At 44.9% G+C, this 19754-nt stretch overlaps 1 protein-coding gene across 3 annotated transcripts in view; it reads left to right on the forward strand.

The window, feature by feature from the left end:
- Positions 1–12523: 12523 nt before the first annotated feature.
- Positions 12524–19754, forward strand: part of zbbx (zinc finger, B-box domain containing) — a 38435-nt gene continuing 31204 nt past the window's right edge. For 2 of the 3 annotated variants that reach the window (XM_035524913.1, XM_027026799.2), the window contains exons 1-7: positions 12524–12543; positions 12913–13047; positions 13387–13500; positions 16452–16527; positions 16790–16841; positions 17286–17404; positions 19409–19504. In XM_035524913.1, the coding sequence (XP_035380806.1) occupies positions 12986–13047; positions 13387–13500; positions 16452–16527; positions 16790–16841; positions 17286–17404; positions 19409–19504 (519 nt within the window). In that variant the 5' untranslated portion in view covers positions 12524–12543; positions 12913–12985. Of the gene's footprint in view, positions 12544–12701; positions 12751–12912; positions 13048–13386; positions 13501–16451; positions 16528–16789; positions 16842–17285; positions 17405–19408; positions 19505–19754 lie in introns of those variants that run through there. The other variant, XM_035524912.1, reaches the window with a different exon arrangement.

The raw sequence follows: 19754 nt of genomic DNA on the forward strand, positions 1-19754 counted from the left end.
CTCAAAAATAGGTGTGCCAAGCTTGTAGCATCATAATCAAAAAGACTTGAGGCTGTAATTGCTGCCAAAGGTGCTTCAACAAGGTATTGAGAAAAGGCTGTGAATACTTATGTACATGTGATTTTTTTAATTATTATTTTTTATTTTTAATACATTTGCAAAAATTCCAAACAAACCTTTTTCACTGTCATTATGGGGTATTGTGTGTAGAATTATGAGGGAAAAATGAATTTAATCCATTTTAGAATAAGGCTGCAACATAACAAAATGTGGAAAAAGTGAGGCGCTGTGAATTTTTTCCAGATGCACTGTATATTAAAAATACAGGCCAATACTTTGTCCATCTTTACTTTTGATGACTCAATCATCCTCAGCATGGAGGATACGAGGGTTGCACATATTTCTGGAGATATGTTCTGTCATTCTTCAGAGACCATTTTTCAGCTGCTTCTTGCTGGAGGGGTGGTGTTGCTCTACCCTTGTTTTTAAAATGCCTCAAAGAGGTTTTATTAGATTCAAGTCAGGTGGCATACTTGGGCAGGTGATAGTTTTCACTTTTGCCTTTTTTTTAGAAAGCCTTGTGTGATTTTGGCAGTGAGCTTTGGATTATTATCATACTGGAAAGTTCCTTTTCTGCCAAGCTTCTGGCAACTGGGAGTTATCTGCTCAGCCACTATGTTGGTATATCGACAGCATTCATGGTACCGTCTATAAATGTCTGATGATATTTGCCCTCATGCAACACCATATTCTCATACTCTCCCTACATGCATCATTATCAGGACTGTATGTTCACTGTGGTAGTCCTGGCCAAACATGCCAAACACGCTGGAACCCATTTGGTCTGAACAAATTTATTTTGGTTTCATCTGACCAAAGAATGTGCTCCCAATATTCATCAGGCTTTTTACCATGTTCATGTTTCATGCAAAGTTTTTTCTTGCAGTTTTGTGCCGATGAGCAAGCAAGGATTTTTTTTTCCTTCTACGTCGTCCATAGAGGTTGCCTTTACGCAATGTCTTTCATGCTGTCTGAGCTGTCACAGAAACTCATTGGATAGCACCTATGCCAAACACTTGGCCCTCTGTTTTTCAGAGATAGACTATGTGACTAGCCCACTGTCTGTGATATCATTTCATGAAGACAGTCTCAATAGTTTTTGTTAGTGGTACTATGGCTTGTTGTATAACTCCTGGTTACTGCTGCAACTGAGTTTTAATTGGTCAGATCATCCTGTATCCTTTATGAAGTTTCACAGTCAGGTTTTTCAGTACCTCTGGCAACTTTTTTCCCATGTGGAATCATGATGCAGACAGGCATATAGACACAGCCCAAAGCTTTAAGATTGAGGAAGTTCTGCTGTTCAGTGGTCATTTAACATAACCATTTTAGGCTAACTGGAAAACAAAGGTGTACTCAATTTTATTTCAGTGATTACAGGTTTTCTGACTTGTTAAACTTGCTGCATTAAGTTTCTACTTTGTCAAAATACTTTGTCAACTTTGGTCAGCTGATATAGTTTTGAATCATTTGACATTTAAGAGATATTGCACAGGGGTTTACTCACTACTGTTGTAATCTCTCTCTCTCTCTCTCTCTCTCTCTCTCTCTGTATCTATGTGTGTGTGTGTGTGTGTGTGTGTGTGTGTGTGTGTGTGTGTTGCTGGTGTGTGAGCCGTCAGGACTGCTACTCAATTTAATTGTACTCTGTGCATTGACAATAAAGGAATCTAGTCTAATGTAATCTAATCTAATCAAATAGTGAAGCAGCATCTGAGGCAAGCTCATTGCGAAAGCAGGGATTGTTGTTTACAGAAGGACAGTTCCTAAAAGACTGTATGTTTCAGGTTTCTCATGTCTGCCCAGAAAAGGCCACTTCAATCAGAAACTTAAATCTGACTGTGAATGGCCAAGTGAAATGGTGAGTGGTCTGATGACATTTATAATCAGCTGTGCATGAAAGCATGAGGATTTTGTACCTTTTCACTGGCACTCAATGAGAGCACAGATATGAACAAAAATGCTCAACTAGCTATATTTGTCAGAGGAATAAATGACTGACTTGAGGTGACTGAAGAACTGCTGTTTGTATGTCTAGTGTGCTGAAAGACTATAACTAATGATATCTTCCAGGAGTTCCAATGCGATATCATCAACTGTGCTGGCATGCTCTGGAATAAATTGGTTGGAAAAACAATGGACGGTGTCCCATTAGTGATAGAAAGAAAAGATGGTATTGATTCAGAGAAGAGATGTAAATCCTGTGACTGAGAGAAAGCTGGAGGAAGAGCATGTAGATCCTGTGATTGAGAGAAAACTGGAGGAAGAGGATGTAGATCCTGTGATTGCTTCACATTGCTTTATTTCTAAATGCTTACAGTTTGACAATGTTGTGTCAGTTGTGGTGAAATGTGTTAATTACTTCAGCTTGAGAGGCTTACATCATCAATGCTGTGCTTTTTTGGAGGAAATCAATGCAACATATGGTGATGTCTTTTACCTTACAGAAGTGAGCAGATGAGCAGAGGAGGAGACCTAAAAAGGTTGAGACATATACAGCCAAGGAATTCAAGAATGAAGGCAGGCTGTATGTTCTTGAGCCTGATGGGCCTAAATGGGTGACAGATCACAAGATCTGAATTCCTCACACAGGAAAGGGGGTTCCCCATTCAGTAGTGATGAATATGTTGCTGCTATTGAAAACATACAACAGGAGTTTGACCAATGATTTTTCAACTTCAAAATTCACAGTGACGTTTTCCAGATATTTGGAGATTTCCTTTGATGTGGACAGTGCCCCAATAATGCTTCACATGATCTGCAGTAGAACAATGACCTCAAAGCAAAATTTAGAGAGGCACAAGGGAAAACAGATTTTATTGGACCCTTTCTTAGAGAGCTGCACCCAACCTTCCCAGAGATGTCCAAGTTGTTCAAGCAAGACTTGGAAGTCTCTTTGGAAGTACATATCTGTATGGATAAACTCCACTATGAACTTTAAGAAATCAAAGCACAGATCTGACTGATGCCTATCTCCAAAACATGGTTGTACTCTGCAAACTCCCTTAAAGCAAATGTTACTCATTTGTCTGATCAGAAGCAGTGCCACACTTCTGCTATCAAGCACTGAACAATTAGATCTTAAATTAGTGTATCGGTATATACTTAATTTTAAGTCGTGATATTTACTTTTGCCCACTGCCCACTATGTTTATTACTCTGGAACCTATTGGAAAACACTGCCTGACCAGTGGCCTTCAGGTAATTTGTGTTTAAGACCCTTGATCTAGGATATTGACCTTCTTGAAAAGAGGGTAATTGAAGCCAAGTATTCCAGTCAATTTCAATCAAAACACACACACACACACACACACACACACACACACACACACACACACACACACACACACGAACATGTTCACATGTATACACATACATTTTGGTTAATTGCTCATCAATACGGGTTTCTGTTCAAATGTAATATGGCCAAACAAAAATACATTTCAGAAAACCTCAGCAGAAAAGTTTGCAGAGCTCTTATGACAGGAAAGGGCTCCAAGAATATGTCTAAAGACTTTTGTTGGAGACAAAAGTTGAACTTTTGGCTAAAATTATGCCACTCGAACATTATGTCTAACTACTACCGGAGAACAGAAAACACTGCATACCAACACCAAACTGCCAGGCAATAATATGACGGGGGACAGTAGGGGGAGTGTGTGATGGTGTGGGACTTCTCTGTGACCTCAGCGCTCCAGCAGCTTTCAAAGAATCCCAAGCTGTTTGAGGAAATATAGCAGAATGTCACAGTGCCTGGCTGCAATGTAAAACTAAAAAAGGAGGTTGGATGATGCACCATGACAATGACACAGAATACCAGGGTAAATCAACAACAGTGGCCCAAAGAGAAGAACTGTCATATAGGTTTGAGTAGAAGAAAGGGTCAAAATATCTCCAGACCACCGCAAATTACAATTACAATCTGTAGCAAATTTTACTACAGAAAACATTTTTTACTGAGGGTCCATATACCTTTTTCTGTCAATGGCCTTGATTGAATGTCCATATTATAGGGTACGTATTAACAGTATGAATGCTTTGTTAGGCATTGACATCTTATTGCACTACACTGAATGCTGCAGTAAAATGTAACAGTGGTGGTATGGAAGTGTTGCCACAAAAGATTTTTATGCATTAAGGTTATTATGATTATGGTTAAGGTTAGGTCTAGGTGAGGGTAGCATTATTTATTTTAATACACATGTTAATGGAAACACCCCAAAAAGGGAGCAATAAAACAAAGTATTAGTGTAAAGAAGAGTGCAGGTAAATGAATAACATATCACAGTGCCAAACATATATGAGTTCATTAAAGTCTGTCTCTGTCCCTTACTCTGTCGCTCTCTCTCTCTGTCTGTCTGCTACTCTCTCTATATATCTGCCTGTCTCTGTCTGTCTGTCTCTCTCTCTCTGAGGTTGGAGGAAATGTGTCTCTAATGATGTGATCCCTCTATAAAGGAGCCCTTTGGTCAGCTTCCACCTGCCCCTCATTACAGCAAGCTGGCTAGGCTGGCAGGATGGACCACCACACACACACACACACACGCACACACACACGCACACACTCACGCACGCATGTATGCACACACGCACACACGCACACACATCCACATTTCTCCTCTCCCTTGGGTTTGTGGATGACTTTTGCACAGAGGCTTTATTTGCACCGCTTGGGAAGCACTGTAAGGCCTGCTGCTCATCCGTTTGATTGGGTCTTTTTATCTGCGATGTCCTTGGAAGCTAATGAATCACAAAGCCATGTCAGCATGTGTACCATACACATTTTCTACCTACCTTCAATAGCATCATTTCATCCACTGTTGCTCTTTCATCTCCTATTCTTTTTTTCATTCTCTCTCACACACTCATATTTCCTCTTTTCTTTCTGTTTATCATTTTCCCTTCCCTTCATTCTTCCTTCCTCTTCTGACAGCTGTCCATTGTGCTTTTATTAAGGTTAATGTAAGGGAGGAAGGTGAGACTGCAGCATCCACAGGCATCACACACGCACACACACACACACACGCACACACGCACGCACGCACACACATGCACACACATGCACTCACACACACACACACACACACACAAACACACACACTGAACTAAGCATTTTCATCATCCTGACGGCTAGGACCGGGCTTGAGACACATAGAATAATGGTGATGACTACCTGTCCTATGATCTAATATTGATAGTGTGTGTGTGTGTGTGTGTGTGTGTGTGTGTGTGTGTATTATTAAGGGGCTACTGCAGCGATCCTCATGAGTCAAGATCGTTCAAGGTCACTGGTTCATGCCTGACCATAATTTCAGATATTCACAGTCACAGACCCACAGGCAAGTAATCTATAATTACTTTGACCAGTTTTGAAAAAATGTTATTAGGATAGACAGAGGGTATCATTACGCAGGCTACAGAAGATGTTGTTAGGCAGGATCAGCTAAAGACAGGTAACTTGAGGCCACAATGGGTATCAGACTCCATCCATTTCGTGTCAGGCACCAAGCATAGTGGAGACACTGGATATACCCACCCAGTCCCAAAAGGGTGGAGCTGAGGCTCTGCTCCACAAAGCGGGACCTTTTTAAATACAACTGTTGGTATCCCAAGCCCCTATTTGAGCTGATTCTAGTGCTCACCTGGTAGAACAGGTGGATCAAGATGCTAGCAACACCGAGGTCATACTGTCCATTTCCTGGGAGCACATATGCTGTCATAAGATAAATATGCAAGTTGTTCTGGGTAAGAACATCTGCCAAATGTTGTAAATGTAACATAGTGATGAGAACTATGGTAGATAACTAGAACCAGTTAGGATTGCTTTGCTCATTACAACCATACGCCTGCTGTTTATCCTATCAAAGATAACAATAACTGGTATAATCCAAACTGGCATTGGTTTGTAACCAGTATAAAAGCAATACTAGAGAGCAGCCCTTCCACTCTGTAGCTGTACGCAACCGTGATGTATTAGTGAAGGTATATTACTCCATCGGCTTTGGGACATTTTGGCTACTAAATCATTCAGAAATGCTGCGACCTACCCCACCCTTGTTGGAAAAACTCCCCGGAATGCTGCCCTGGGAAACCGATATGGTTTCCTCTCCAATATCCTGCCTTGTGTGTGAGCTGTGCAGTGGGCCATGGGACGGGTAGCGCATACAAACATCCCCGATTGCCTCTCCCGGACCACGCGTCCGCTGGCGAGCAGGTGGAGTTACCGCAGAGCCGCATGTAATCGGCAGAGACACGTGCACATGAGCAAGAGTGGAGTGAGTTTGTCGCTGTGAGTTTTTTTTCTGGGTTGCTGGTTATGTTGTCTGGTGCAGTACATTCTTTTTTCTCTAGCATTCTTGCCACACTTCTATGCAGTCCCTCCCTTCTCTTTCTGTTCTCTCTCTCCCTCCTTTACTTTTTGTTTAACTCTTCTGCTTTGGATTTAATAATGCACAGCCTGCCTTTGTCAGTCTACTCATCTCCTGCCCTTTCTGTGTGTTCTTCCATGAAATTAAAGCGCTTTAAGCCCACGTCTAATCGGCAGGCATTTAAAGAGAAAGTGCCGTGCGTGTCCAGATCTGTTCGACCAGGGCCACGCTCAGTGGCCCGCTCATACCCTCCTCGTCCACATGGTGGCAGCAGCTGGCTAGACGAGACATGACAAGTTTCATACTTACGCATTAAGAGAGAAAAATGGAGGCGTGATTATTGTTAGATGTTTTGGGTAGAATCAGGCGAAAATGAACTGCAGTTGTTTGCGGTGTGGCACAATGTCTGTCTTGCTGCCTTGTTGAGTGAGTAATGGTTAACTAAGCATTGGGTTATTTACCGAAGGGGGAGAATGAATACATTGACTCATACCCTTACTGGAGGAATCCAGTGGCACATCAAAGATGGGCGCGGCTGCAGTTTCCGCTGACTCCACAAAACGGTCTGCTAAGGTAAATCTGCACATCCATTTATAATGAGGGATTTGAAAAGATTATTCTAAGAAGGTTACAATGATGCACTGTAGTGTTGACACTAGGTTGCATTCTGTTAGACAGTATAAATATTGACTGTTAAGCCATCTGGCTTGAATAATAGTAATAATAATAACAATAATAATATTTTTATTTATACATCACTTTTCATTTGAATTCCAAAGTATGTGTGACAAACATAAAACCAGACAAACTGTGTGGAACCCAGGTGCGGAGTCTTTAATGAGAAGTACACAAATCCAGAACTCAAATCTGACAGCGATAATCCAAGAAACAAGCATGGGTCAACAATACCAGTAATTAAAGTGTAGCCAGGCAAACAAAGAGGATAATCCAAGCTTGTGGTGATTAGACAAAAGTGGGGTCAAAAGGCAGACGAATGCAGACATCAGAAACGCTCAGAGCTGCCAACTATGAGTATCGGCAAAAAACTTAACTCTGCCGTCAAGGTAGTGTTAATACATAGCCCCTGATTGATGAATTAACCAGAGTTGATGGCTAAAAAGACAGATTTGGTTGGGGGGGGGTACTTCGGATGGGCAGAAATGCTGCCCTCCTCAGTAGGTGTGACAGTATGAACGAATTATTCAGCTTTATCATGACACTAAAGCAACTTAACAAAATGAATAGTAATCAAGCTGGTCATCAGAATGAAAAGTTGATGCTGCAGCAAACACACCCATTGGGGAGGAATGTCCATTTCCTTCTGGAAGCCGTCACCTTTTTCCTTATCCCTGACTAGGGGTGGATCATGCTGGTCCCTGGGATTTGGAGTGGGTTTGAGCACAGCATTTAGATGTGCACAGGGGTGGCTGGAATGGCCACAGTGAATATGCCTTATCACCTGGCAGCAGGGACAGAGCAGCTGGGATAGGGCCCGCCCTTATCTTAATGCTGCACTCAGATTGGGAAAGAGAGTCTCGACTTCCGGATCAAACCTCAGGTAAAGCTGAAGAGGAAAAAAAAACCCATCATATGCTCCTCCTGGCATCTGTGAGGAGAACGGGATCAATCACATACTGATTGTTCTTAACAAGCGGTCCGGATAAGGAGTTATGGGCTCGATGTTTTGAAATCCAGTGAAAACCAGCTTGTGTGGGTTGGAGGGAGTGGGTGGAGGTGGTGGAGGCAGTCTAAACTCCTTACAGCAGGCACCGAGAGAGTGATGATTCTAAAGACCCCGGACAAGATTTAGGACATCTTCAGTCCTGTGCCTCTAGATGGCAGCGGACACAAGAAAAGGTTTTATGGCGGATGGAGCCACGGTGAGCTGCGTGTGGCTTGTTCTTTGTGCACTCACTTCTGACAACCCTGCTGTCTTAAAACGCTACAGTGAGGTGCGATGGCATATGGATAAGGAAGGGTGCAGTAAGGAAGTGAAGGAAGATAAATGTAGTGCCATATTTTTTATTTCAGTAAACCTGCCATCACAGCATGAGAAGAATCTGATTCAGTGTGATTGAACAGAGCTTCTAACCATCTCAGTTAGAGTGCGATGTTGTAATAACTTGGTGATATGTATGTTTCGGCCCTTGTGATAGAGTCTGTCTTTGACTAGGCAGCCAGAGATGCGGAGTGACATGTTTGGCGGTCGGGGGTGTCAGGTACGTAGAAGCCTCACTCTCTAAGAGACACTGATAGACTAACACCAAGCTCCCCCTCTTTCTGCAGCCACCTCTTACCATCTTAATAAATCCCCCTAAATTAAAATCGTTCCCTAAACCCCCCCCCCCAAAAAAAACTGTTACTTTGTACACACATTAGCACATACCCCAGTACTGATGCAGAACTTTCACATATATGGCGGTTCAGACTCTTTCTTTGATCTTCTTCTCCCCTCCTCTCTTCTGTCTCTGTATTTCCATCCTTTCTTCTCCTCTCCATTTCTCTGAGTGGGGATCAGTGGGAGCACAGTGGAGTGCTGAGGCCTGAGCTCGTTTGGGTTACGTAACGGGAGCAGACGATCTCCGGCTGGCGGACAGGCTGTGACAGTGCCGTCAGGGAACACAAGCTTCACTCACCCGGCCTCAGTCGTCCGCGCAGGACCTGGCACAGCACGCCAAGCCCTGAGCGCCGCTGATTTTCACGCTTGTCCGCCTGCTGCTCGCTTCATATTTCTCTCACACCACGCTTCCCTCGCAGAGCTCAGCTTTCTACTCTGGGTATCTCTCTTGCTCTCTTTATCTCTCTCTCGCTCTTTCTTTCCCGTTCTCTGTTTCTCTCTCTTCACTTTTTCCCATGGTGTGTGTTTGAAGCTGCCCCTGTCAGAAATAGTGTCTATTTTGCCTATGAAAAGGTCACTGCTAGCCCCGGTCCTCCGCAAAGCAGCATGGGTGGGGGTGCGAGGAGGCAGCAGGAGGGATAGGGTGGTGGGGCTCGGGGGCAGCAGATGGGGGCGGGGGCCGTGGCCAAATGCCTGGCATCTCTCCCTTTCCTCTTATATTACCGTCATCTCCGACTGCTTGAGGACTGACATGACACATGACCTGACCCCTTGCCTTTGCGGACTCTTGGCCCGTGTCCTTTCTCTGGGGCGGAGCGAGCCACAGCTGCGCGGAGTGAAGGGCATCTAGATGAGCGGGAAACCAAGCTGACCAAGTCTAACAAGCCTGTCAAACTTCCGCTTACACCCTCAGTGTTGAGTACAACAAAAAAAATTTTTTATCATGTCAGCTCAGAGTAGATAGACTGTTTACTGGCCTCTGGACTGTCCTACAAGGGTCTTCTGCTGTATTAGGTTGACACTGTTTGTTAAGATTTGGCTTGGAGAGTACCCTCATGATTGAAATCCTACACACTTGTCATTCCTGTTCGAATATGCGATGCTGTCAGCTCATTTCCATTACGGCTAAGGCTGATGAAGAACTGGAAAATTGAACTGAAATGAAAGCAAGGAAAGCTCTTTTAGAACAGGTGCAGTGCATGCATAGAACGAGATGAGATGTGTACGTGTGTTAACACCGATAAACAGAACAAGCAGTGAACATAATGTGCTCACCCATAATGATTCTGAGTTGCCTTGGCCACAGCAGGGAAGGTTTCATTTAGCGTCAGATCTGATCACCTCTTACATGAGGAGCCAAACTAACAAATGGCATTTTGAATCAGGTGCAGTAATGGCAGAGCGTAATGGATTTAATAGTCCTGAAATTTTAGTACATTGAGCACAGACCTGCTTTCATATGGAACGGCTGTGCTGCATGAGCCGGCAGATTCATGGACTTCTCCTGTCCTGGGGGTGGAAGGGGAGGGTGCTTTGGTGAATCTCCCTCTCCTCTGGCTTCTCTGTTTCCTGTCTCATGCCTGGCTGTGCTGCTACCATGGGACTGTGCTTTTTCTTTTTTCTTTTTAAACTCGATGTCCAGCAGATTAAGTGGCACATATGAAAGATGGCATCCCACTGTGGACCACAAACCCCTGTGGTCCTCCGGCAGGGGGTGCAGTACATGCTCTTCCAGCTGGAGTGTTGGGGCTGGCCACTGGAACAATTTCGAGCATGCGTCCTTCCAGGGCTGCGCAGCTTAGTAAGAGAGTGGCAGAAAATGTGGGCACCTGCTGGAAAAGTGAACCCTCCCTCTCACTCTTTGATTACAGATCTGAACGTTTCGGCCTCAGGTGAATACAAATGAACTCTGGTTCTGAATTAGTCTGTACTTGTGGTGTTATGGCAGATGTGGGCTAGGTTTCTTTCAGCTAGGGGACCCATCACACACACACACACGGTTTTACACATTCAGCTCTCATTAGTGTAAGTATTTCACTTAGTATAAGTTCTCAGTATAAAATAGTAGTCAGATGAGAGCTTTTGTACTTCTCCATGATTGCTTCTGCAGTTAATGCACACAATGTCTCCAACCTGGACAAACAGACCAATTCATAAATACATGAAGTTCAATTGTTTAGATGAGTGTTTTTGGCAAGAATAGATTTAATAGCTGTCCTTGCTAGAGGCCTTTTATTTTATTGATGCAAAATATAATAAAGAGCTTATTAAAGCAACAGAATTACAACCACATCTTCAAAAGACACTAGCCTAACAGTAACAGTAAAAAACAGTAGCCTAACCTCCATACACGAAACCTGTGTTGATTACTGAACTCTTGTAGCCTAAAGTCAAACACAGCCTTAATATTTCAAAGTGAGTCTCCATCGGCCAAGTAAGGTGTTGATTAAATGGTTTGAACAAAAGATCTGGGATGTATTCAAGCTTAGGACTGAAGCATAAGACTGATTTAATTAGGGAAATTCAGCTGTCCAGTTCCCAGACTGGCTCCAGCTGCACCACTGCATGCCTCTCTGCCCTTCCGCAGGCATTTTTATAATAGCAGTGGGTGCTTGATTAGGTCAAACCTTCAATAACTGGGCTTATTGTTTCCTGGGGAAATAGTAAGATCTAATTACCAACTATTTATGTCCTCTTGCACCAGGGTGCAGTCCACACTGCTTAGGGCTTCGTGGAGTCCAGTTCATTGCCAGTTGCCAGCAGGAGAGACATAGCTAATAGGCGTGGAACCAAGTCTGTGGCTGGATGTGGCCGCTTTATTTATGAGGGCAAAATAAATAACAGCGACACCTTGGCTTGCCAGTCAGCAGCAGGGGCAGAACTGTGCCAACTCCTATTCTCTATTCTGTTGCTCCTTTGCCTGAGAATGAGACATAAAATATGAATTATGTGATTTTTGCATCTTCAGTTAATGCTAACTAGATGTCACAAGTTTGCAAAATGAGTACTTTACTGTTATATAAGCTCATAATGCTCAGTTTACAAGCTTGTGGTAACTAGTTAGCAATGCTCCTTTTGTTCATATAAATAAAGCATTTGCTTTAGTAAACTAATATGTGGTGTTGGTAGGTTATATGTTTATAAATGGCTAGCCTTAACATATTTGTTATTACTACCTTGTTTGCTATGTCGCTGACTTGATTTTAAATACCTGCATATGTCTGTTTCTACTGCTTTGTATAGAGAACAGATAAATTGAAAGAAGCTAGACTGGAAGCATTAGGTTCAAGCGTTTGGAAATAGGCTGTAGCTTTATGGGAAATTTAGTGCCCACAGTAAATTCTCGCGGCGCTGATGTTTGTGTCGTGCAGTTCGGCTCAACAATCCAGATAATGTCTTACAATGGCCAGGTTATGGTTATGGATCTACTTTTTATCCCCGTGATTGTAGTGGGTCACGGAAACCTTTTACTGAGGCACGTGGCTCAATAACTTGGGTCTAGTAACGACCCTGTTCAGGAGTGAGCAAACGTCCAGACAGAAATTGAAATGAATAAATACAAAAGAAATGTGTACTCACGATAGTCTGGAGCCAGTTGGAATTCTATGCGCCTTTTCTATCAACCAATAAAGAGCTGCTCATGCTGCCATGGCCCTGATTCGGCCATCCCCCGGGAGAACGCGTCAACTGTCGCGTCGTTTCCATAGAGACTGTCGTTTCCATAGAGACATTGGTACACTTCTGTTAGCCAACCTAGCTACGAAGAGAACGTCCAAAGTAAGTGACTTCTCAGTACTTCAGACGCTTGAATCACGTTTGAATCGTCTGCTTTGAGACGCAGAAACAAAAATGTTATTATCTTTACTTCAAACACCATTGTATACATATTTGACCAGATCTAGGTGTTATCTAACAGCGTGTTTGCTGGTGTTCGCTAGCTAACCTTAGTAAACTGACTATCTACCAAGCTATCTTAGCTAGCTGGTAAGTAAATGGAAAAAAAGAAAAATGACTCTTTCTTACGTACATTTGGAAATATGCGTATGTGCGGCATATAGGCTTGGTGTTGGTCTTTTAAATAATTTGTTGTGTGTGTTGCCATTGTTTAGCTTTTTCACATATTTCTTTCTTTTTCCTTTTTCCTAGTAGCCTACAAAGCCCCCAAAACCTCACAAAACAAATTCCTTTCGGAATAAGGGGCAAAGTCAACGCCAACGCCATGAATTTAAACGACTTTGTTGTCTTCCCCAATAAGCCCAGATCAGTGAAGTTAAATGTCAGGTTGGTTCTTCTGCTTTCAGCTTCTTTTAGCTTCTTTCATGTTTAAGGTTTTACATCCTTATTATAGTTTGCAAATTGGCTATGAAAATTATGACATCTGACTTGTTTATCACACTCCTGTTAATCTCTGCAAAATGGCTTGCTAGGTCTTCATCCTGTCATGTAACTCTGTTGCAGATTAGTGTAAATTAATGTGTCAGATGTGAAGCCTCTCACCCGGAAACCCTCTGTTCATCGTCTCTCCAATGTGTTGTGCTCGAGCAGAAGTTGACATGTGTAAACTTTGTACATTAAGGCAGTGGTGGAGAGGCTTGTAGTCAGTGTGCCACGCTGTTGCAGGAGCTTGCGGGAGCTGCGCAGGGACACAGCGCAGCTGGACCAGGAGAACAAAGACCTGGAGAGCAGGCTGCGTCAACTTCGAGAGACCATGAGCCGAGAGAAAGAGGAGAGAGAGTGAGTGAAACATTAAGGGCGGGAGAGTAAGTGAGTGAGTAGATGAGTGATTGCTTGAGCTAGTGAGTGTGTGAGTGAATGAATGAGTGATTAACTGAGTGAATGAGTGAGTGAACGAGTTAGTGAGTGAAGTGATTGAATGAGTGAGTAAGTTAGTGAATGTCAGTGAAAGTCAGTGAATGAGTTAATCAGTGAGTGAAGTGCTTGTGTTAGTGAGTAATTACAATATAAAATGAAACAAAATAGGAAGTAGGACAGGAGAGGCAGGAGCGTGATGGAGGAGAGAGTGTAAAAAAAGAATGAAATGTTGCACGAGGTGGTGAGGAACCCGAGCTCTCCGCAGAGGGACCAGCCGGGTGGTAGCCAGGCAAGAGCAGAGGAGACAGCCAGCACGAGAGACGTCTGTGCATGCAGATGCATGCTGGGAAATAAAAGAGTGAGAGGACACAAAAGGGGAGGCGGAGCAGTAGAGCGTGCAGGACGGGCACGATCGCGGTCCATTAAAACCCTCCTCTGTGTCGGTTGCTGTTTGTGTTGTGTCTGAAGGGGCCCGAGCCTCAACCAGAGCCTGGTGATAAAGGCGTACTTGGGCTCGTGTGATCCACTGATAAAATCGGCGTAAACCAGGCAAGGCTGTGGCCACTGTAGCCCCCTCTCGCCATCTCTGCAGCTCCTCCTGCATGGTGCCATGAAGCAGAGCTGTGTGCCAAAATAAAAAAAAGGCAGGAAATTAAGTTTCCCATAAAAAGCAAACATATCAGGAGTTATTAATTTAATAGCTTCTTCCTCTGCGTACCCGAGTCCGCTGAGATTTCATTAATAACGTGACGGTTCGACCTATGGAACTCTGCAGAGCGAAATTAGAGTGGCGGCAGTTTTAGTAGCTGATAACAGGATATATGAGCTCATAACTTACCCAGTATGGGAGGGGGGAAGAGAGCAGTACCAGCCAATGAAGGTGTGTATGTGTTGCGCACGCACACACACACACACACACACACACACACACACACACACACACAAACACAAATATAAACGCATACATACATAGACACCCCATCATAATGAATCAGTGCTGAGATGCGGGACAAACTTCGCTGAGAACTTAATGTCTCTGTAACAATGTCCCATATTTCCCACCGAACGCGAGCACGGTTGATGCAGGTTAATGGAATGAAGAGGTTCATGTAATCCTTGCACACAGGATGCATGTTGTCCATACATCAGCGGGCGGATGCAGCGGGGGTGTGGCCTAGCCGGGGCGTGTAGCAGCTGCCTCATTCCTTCTCTCTATGGGATCTGTCATATTAAGGGGTGCAGGAGGCCTCATATCTAAATTACATTTGCCTCCGTGCAGAAGTTTGTCTGTGTAAATGCACTACCTGAGTCCCATGGCACTTATCAGAGACCATTAATCAGCTGAGGTGGGGATGAGGGGTAGTGGGTGGTGGTGTTGGAGCTCGACTGGAGAGTGCTGATTTTATCCTCTGGGTTCAACCTGCTTTCTCTTTATCTGGGCCTCGGTCTGCCTGTTAAAGGGCCACCAGTGAATTGGCTCTTAGATAGAGGCTGATAAGAACGGGGCGGGGTTTCCATCAGCGTGTTGGCGCAGGGCTCGGTGTGGCACTCGCAGCACGCACGCCCCTGGACTCGCTTGCTGACACTCAAAGGAGTTTGTCTTGTCTCGTATTTAGATCGCGAGGTTAGAGAAGCTCTAGTTTGCACAGCCAGAGCTGATCAGGCATGCAGCCTGCGTACTGGGGAAAGGGCTGGTGACTAGAACTTGTCTTCTGCTCAGCACGGTGCAACTGATCTCAGGTCAGTGTTTATTTACCTAATGTCACACGTCGGGTTGCTGCCAATTTGGCATGCTCTGGATGCAAAGCAACAAGTGAGGCAGCTGTCCATGCAACTGAGAGAGGAACGAGTCTCCGTCAGCTTGCTTGTGTGTGTGTGTGTGTGTGTGTGTGTGTGTGTGTGTGTTAGTTAATCTGCCTGATGCTAGCACAACTGCCATGCTGCCTACACACACACCTCCCCCAGGTGCTGACAGGCAGTCTAGAGTGCCTCTAATCCTTCTCCCAAATGAGCCCCTCGCTCTGACTGATAAAGGCCAGCAGATAAACAGCCTCTAACAAGAGTGGACAGCACGCAAAAGAGAAGAGCCCTCTCCACTCCTCCTTGTTTCTCTCTCTCTGTGTGTGTCTCTCTCTTCATCTCTTTCTATGCTCACTTACTCCTATTTCTGTCTCCATTGTATTGTTTTGGATGCCTTACATCTTGGCTGCACCTCTGGTTGTTTGGATACATATATATTGCACGCGTGGGGCTGCGTACGAAGCCGCTCTGTGCTGGCAGCCGCTCTGTGTTGGCAGCCGCTCTGTTTTCCTGTGAGGTTGTGGGTGTGCGAGCATCTGGGTTGGGCCGATAACGAAATGGCTCTGAAAGAGTTGGCACTCACACGACACATCCGCCCGTGTCCGCATTGCTGGGAGTGTGTAGTGGAAACACTGTCATCTCAGATCTGCCTTCCTCAGATGCCCACCCTACAGAGGCCCAGAGGAGTGCAAGTCAGAGAGGAACAGTGACAGTACTAGCATGCATACACACACCTGCTACCACCCATATACAGACACACATGTTCAACCTCACAGAATTCAGAAGCAATGTTACAATTACTCAGAAACAACTCTTACAAACCCAGACAATACATGCAATATTAGCATGACTTATTTGTGCAGATATGATTATAAACATAACAATCCATAACAAAATGTCATACATGTTAAACACAAGACTTTCATATTGTAGTTTTTTCACCTGTTTCATCAATACTGCTGAACTCGAGCTTTGCTCATTCCACAGTGGCGCTTCATTCCGAATCGCTTCCTCAGGAGGCGGAGCCACGTTTGCACGCTGACAAATGTCGCAGTTTGATGTCTCACTCACAGGATGTGTGGCGCTCTGCGCTGGAGGTCAGCCCAGCCTGGTGCCCCGGCAATGAGCAAGGAGAAAGCCACCCACAAAGTGAGACCTCATCAGAACACCTCTCTATTTCTCTCTCCCTCTGTGGCTGAATGTTATACTGACCCTCCTCAGAGAGGAGTGGCTGCTCTACAGGCCCCTGTTTGCTCTTCTGTTAGAAAATGAGGGTGCTACTTGTAACAGAGAGGTGCATTTGGATCATTTTAATCATAGTGTGTTGTAAAAGAAAATGCCCCCAGACCTCTCCGCAGCGAGGGGCGATAAAGGTGTTTGAATCTGAAATTGTCTGTGTGGCTTTGGACAGCTTTCTGCCAGCAAGATGAAGATAAGGGTGCTGAAGAGTGAGACCCTGCCTGGTGGGTGTCTGAGCTTGTGTGTGTGTGTGTGTGTGTGTGTGTGTGTGTGTATGTGTGTGTGTGTGTGTGTGTGTGTGTGTGTGTGTGTGTGTGTGTGTGTGTGCACGCATGTAGCAAATTTTCAAGTTCTCATTTCCTCCTAAATAAAAGTTTTATTATATAAGCCTTAGAATGCATATTAAAGTCTAGCGTTTTCATTATGAGAAAAAATGTTTCCTTGTTCAGTAGAGAATCCATTATCTAAATGGTGTTTTTGTGGTTAATTATCATTGCATGTTGTAAATAAATATACTTATCATGACTAGTTACATTTAATTGTACTTCCTATGTACAATGAAATATAATTGGTTGCTGTAAGTCATCTAAAATGTGTGTGTGTGCATGTGTGTTTGCTCATATGTGTGTGTGTGTGTGTGTGTGTGTGTGTGTGTGTGTGTGCTGTAGAGGCCCCTAGGCCAGCTGAGAGGGTGGTGCATCCACTTCCCGGGGCCGCAGGGTCGCGCAGGAGGTTCCAGCTCAGAGGCAAGCCATGCGGCCAGTGCGAAGCCCGGAGCGCAGGCCTGGTGAGTCACTGCTCATCCACATTCCACTCCAACACGTAACCCACTGACCACACGTAACCCACTGGCCATCCATCCATATATCCATCCAGCCATTTATCTCTCCTTTCCTCCCTCCATCCAGCCATCCATCTTCCAGACTCAGATAACTGGCTTAATTAACGCTAAGTTAAGAAATCTTGGCATGAGTCAGCCCGGCAGTGTCCGGGGGGCCGCTGGCTATTCGTCTTTCTCTCGTGCGTTCCATGTTTGAGAGGACTTTAAAAGAAATGGGATGACTGATGTCTGTGGCACAAGATGTCTGTCTTTTTACATCATGGCAGCAGATTGTTGGGAGGGACGTTCTGTCCCTCGCGCGGTCCCTGACGGCTCGAGTCTTTCCCCAGCCTCTGGCGTTAGGCTCCAGTAAAACACTTGCCCTTATGGAGTACAATTTTCCTATTCTTTCTAAACCCTTCTCTTTTATTCATTGTTTTTTATTATTTGTGTGTGTGTGTGTGTGTGTGTGTGTGTGTGTGTGTGTGTGTGTGTGTGTGTGTGTGTGTGTGTGTGTGTGTTCACTATGGCACCGAACAGTCTTTGTCTGACAGATAAAGCTGGGTTAAGCTGAGAGACATGATGATGTGCTGTTGGCTCTGCCCCATACTTCACACCTCAGCATTGTTACCTGCAGGAGAGCCAGTGAGAGCGACAGCGAGAGAGAGAGAAAGAGAAGTGAGCGGAAGTAAGGGAGAGAATGAATGTGAGGGACAGACTGAAAGAGAGAGGGAGGAACAAACATAGAAAAGGAGGGACAGGAAGAGATAGTGTGAAAGTGAGAGAGAAGGGGACAGAGAAGCCCAGGACCACAGCATCTCGGCTCCTTTTTTAATACCCTCCTCTCCTCCACACGGGCTGCAGCCGGCTTTCTGCCACATCCACCTGCAGCCTGGCTGGGAGAGGGCTTTGGACCCAGGGCATGGATGGCGGTGCATGCAGGGCTGATGGCCATGTGCTGTCCTGCTCTAGACAGCCATGCAGGGGCAGCAGGGGCGGGAGCTTATGGCTGCGGGACCCGCTGTCATGCTGTAACGTCTCCCTGCTGAAGCCTGATGAAATCAGGGCTGTTTTATGGGCCCATTAGGGGGTCTGGGACTGGGCACAGCTGCAGTTGGAGGTTCACACCATGTGGATATATCTGCTTGTTCAGTGTGTGGTGTGTGCCTATGTGTGTGTGTGTGTGTGTGTGTGTGTGTGTGTGTGTGTCTGTGTCTTTGCTTCAGGACTGGGGATCACGCAGGTCGTCTTCTAGGACAGGAATGTGAGAGTCACGTGTGCTTTTGTGTGTGTGCGTGCACAATTAAAGGAGTGTGGAGTCTACAGCTCCAGGGGGGACTGTGAGCTCCGTACACAAATTCTTAGTTTGGGAGCAACAGTCCCCTGGCCGAGGAGGACAGGTCTGCCTTTGGAGACACCATCAGTGCCAAGAAAGCCTCATAGCATCTGCCGTCATATCACCAGCCAGGCCTTCCATATAGCGTCAACAGATAAAGAGAGTGAGTGAGAGAGAAACAGAAAGGAGTGGGAAAGAGAGTGGGGGAGAGAGAGAGAGAGAAAGAGAGAGAATGGCTTAGCTCAACAGACTTGGTGTTAGTTGGAATGACAGTCCTGTCAAACTGGCTAAAGGAGACGCTGGCTAGTGGCGGATTGTTTTAGAACAGCTCCATGTTTGATTATTACGGCTGTACCTGCGATTCCTCCCCTTCAGCGCCGCCTGTCCTCTTGTCTGTCAAAAGCAGTCTTACTCTCCCCAACTCATTTACTCCTTCAAAAGAAATAATGAGCTCCCTCAAGATGCCTGCACCTTGCGTCTCCCCCTCATTTTAATATAAGTCGAAGTTTGGATGCAAAAAAAGAAAAGTCTTCCAACATATATTGGAGACATTAAAGTTGGCTTAGTGTAAGGAGGTACCTTGCCTTGACTACTTGGTGTGTCAATTATTTATTTATTTTGTTTTATGTTTGAAGATGTGCGCGGAATGTGGAGAGGACTATTGTGTTGGCTGCTTTGCCAAGTTCCACCAGAAGGGGGCACTGAAGCACCATCGTATGATCCCCCAAAAGGTGAGAATCAGTTCTTCTGTCCCTGATCCTTACAGCCGCACACACACACAGGCACTCACTCACAGAGTGAGACTACGCTGACACAAGCCTCACACGTTCAGAAGCTCACATGCACTGGCAGCACAAAAAATCGTTCCCATACTTTGCTGCATCCCATTTGGAGCAACTGTGTTTGTCCTTCTCTTTGCCTAGTACATGCTGACCATTACTTTTCACCCTACCCACCCCTGATTACACAAACCTGTGCCAG

The sequence above is a fragment of the Electrophorus electricus genome, chromosome 4 (genome assembly GCF_013358815.1).
Source record: "Electrophorus electricus isolate fEleEle1 chromosome 4, fEleEle1.pri, whole genome shotgun sequence".
Classification (NCBI taxonomy): domain Eukaryota; kingdom Metazoa; phylum Chordata; class Actinopteri; order Gymnotiformes; family Gymnotidae; genus Electrophorus; species Electrophorus electricus.